Genomic DNA, 1,656 nt, shown 5'->3' with positions numbered 1-1,656 from the left:
TATAGAGAGATATCTATCTATCTATCTATCTATCTATCTATCTATCTCTACCTCTATACCCACTTTCTCCTTCTAATATTTTGCTTTGTATTCCAGGGAGACACTTCTGGAGATTACAGGAAGTTGCTCTTGAAGCTGTGCGGTGGGGAGGACTGAATGCGTTTCTTGCCCTAAATATGTTCTGCAAGCCCAGGAAATATCTATATTTTACATTTCATGTATTTGCCTCTTCAGCAATCACTACAAATAAATGGTTACCCTTTCATGTGTTTTTATGTATAGTGTGTGTGTGTGTAGTCATCCTGAGCAGAGTGGAGGCCATTTAAAAGGATGTCATTCTTAAGCATAAAATAATATTTCAACTTGGTTCTTACAAGTTCCCTTATAGTTGAACCAAAAAGTACTTGCAATGATATGGTAATGACTCAGTGGCCGTTTTGAGCATAGTCACACCCACTGCTGTCGTTTCACATCCATGGTATGCAAACAAAAGCAGGAACACCAGTGAACTTCAGAGCGACCTTAGTCTGTCTTGGTAGGAGCCACTCTACTGAGACACCTAGGTCTCCCCAGGTGTGCACCAATAGTGGCTGATTATAGCATGGCCAGAAACTGATCCCGACATGGCTGAGTTTAGTACCCACCACTTGTTACCTTCCCCAAAGGCTGACTACCTGTTGCTCACTTTGCGAGTCAATTCTTTGTTTAAGCTCTTGCTAATCCATTAAGACTTTGGTGCAGTAGCAAAACCTTACTGCACCGTATCTAAAGCTGTGTACACATGGAGCAATATGATCGCTGGCAATATATTGCTCAGCAATCATATTGCTCAGTGTTTTCCGTTTTCATCAGCGACCAGAGATGGTCGCTGATGAAAATGACGCACTGCCGGGAGAAAAGGCAGGGGAAGTGGAAGTCGCTGGTCGAAGGAGCATGCTCCTCCGACCAGCGACCATTAGGGGACTGAAAACGGGAGCATGCACCCGGCGATTTATCGCCGGTGCACACTCCAATCGTTGGCAATATGGTCGCTCAGCGAACATTCTGCCAGTGATTTAATGCCCGTGTGTACGAACCTTTACAGTATGTTTGGTAAGTTCTTCAGTGAGGAACATGGGTGGAAACTATATTTTTGCTGGTTTTTCTATAACAAAATGTTATATTAGGGGGAGTATATAACAAATCTTGCCATACATGATAGGCAAGCCTGATGGGTGTTTTAGTTTGCCAACATCTCATTCACTATAGACAGACTTATTATGTTGCAGTGTCGAAATAAATCAGTCAGTATTTTCCCTGCACAGAAACAAAATAACTCTCCCAAATCTAATTCTCTATGGTTTTGTCCATTTTTGAGAAGGAATTTGCATTTGAGAGTGAACCAGAATAAGGCCCTATGATCGTTAACGGAAAAATGTACATGTGATTTCTAATGCATAAATAATAATTATAAAAAAAAACAACCTCTGTTTGTCCTATGCCTCCATGTCCCCAAAACCTAATTCTGAAGCCCGTTGACTCTGAGCTAAACTCTGGGACATTGTAGGCAGCAATTACTACTATTGGTCCAATCACACTACTAGATCTCCGCTTGGAAGCTTGTCAGTAGCCCTAGGGCATATTTGGCCAACAGGAGTCCATGAAAGCCTATTGCTC

General features: G+C 42.1%; 1 protein-coding gene across 2 annotated transcripts in view; it reads left to right on the top strand.

The window, feature by feature from the left end:
• ANXA4 (annexin A4) overlaps positions 1-263 on the top strand; it is a 43,933-nt gene extending 43,670 nt beyond the window's left edge. For both annotated transcript variants that reach the window (XM_083184543.1, XM_083184544.1), the window contains exon 13: positions 97-263. In XM_083184543.1, the coding sequence (XP_083040669.1) occupies positions 97-156 (60 nt within the window). In that variant the 3' untranslated portion in view covers positions 157-263. The remainder of the gene's footprint in view (positions 1-96) is intronic.
• The last annotated feature ends 1,393 nt before the right edge of the window (positions 264-1,656 follow it).

This window comes from Crinia signifera, chromosome 4, assembly GCF_055691185.1.
Source record: "Crinia signifera chromosome 4, ASM5569118v1, whole genome shotgun sequence".
Taxonomy (NCBI): Eukaryota; Metazoa; Chordata; class Amphibia; order Anura; family Myobatrachidae; genus Crinia; species Crinia signifera.
The sequence above is the reverse complement of the archived record's forward strand: the minus strand, read 5'-3'. Positions and strand labels throughout refer to the sequence as shown.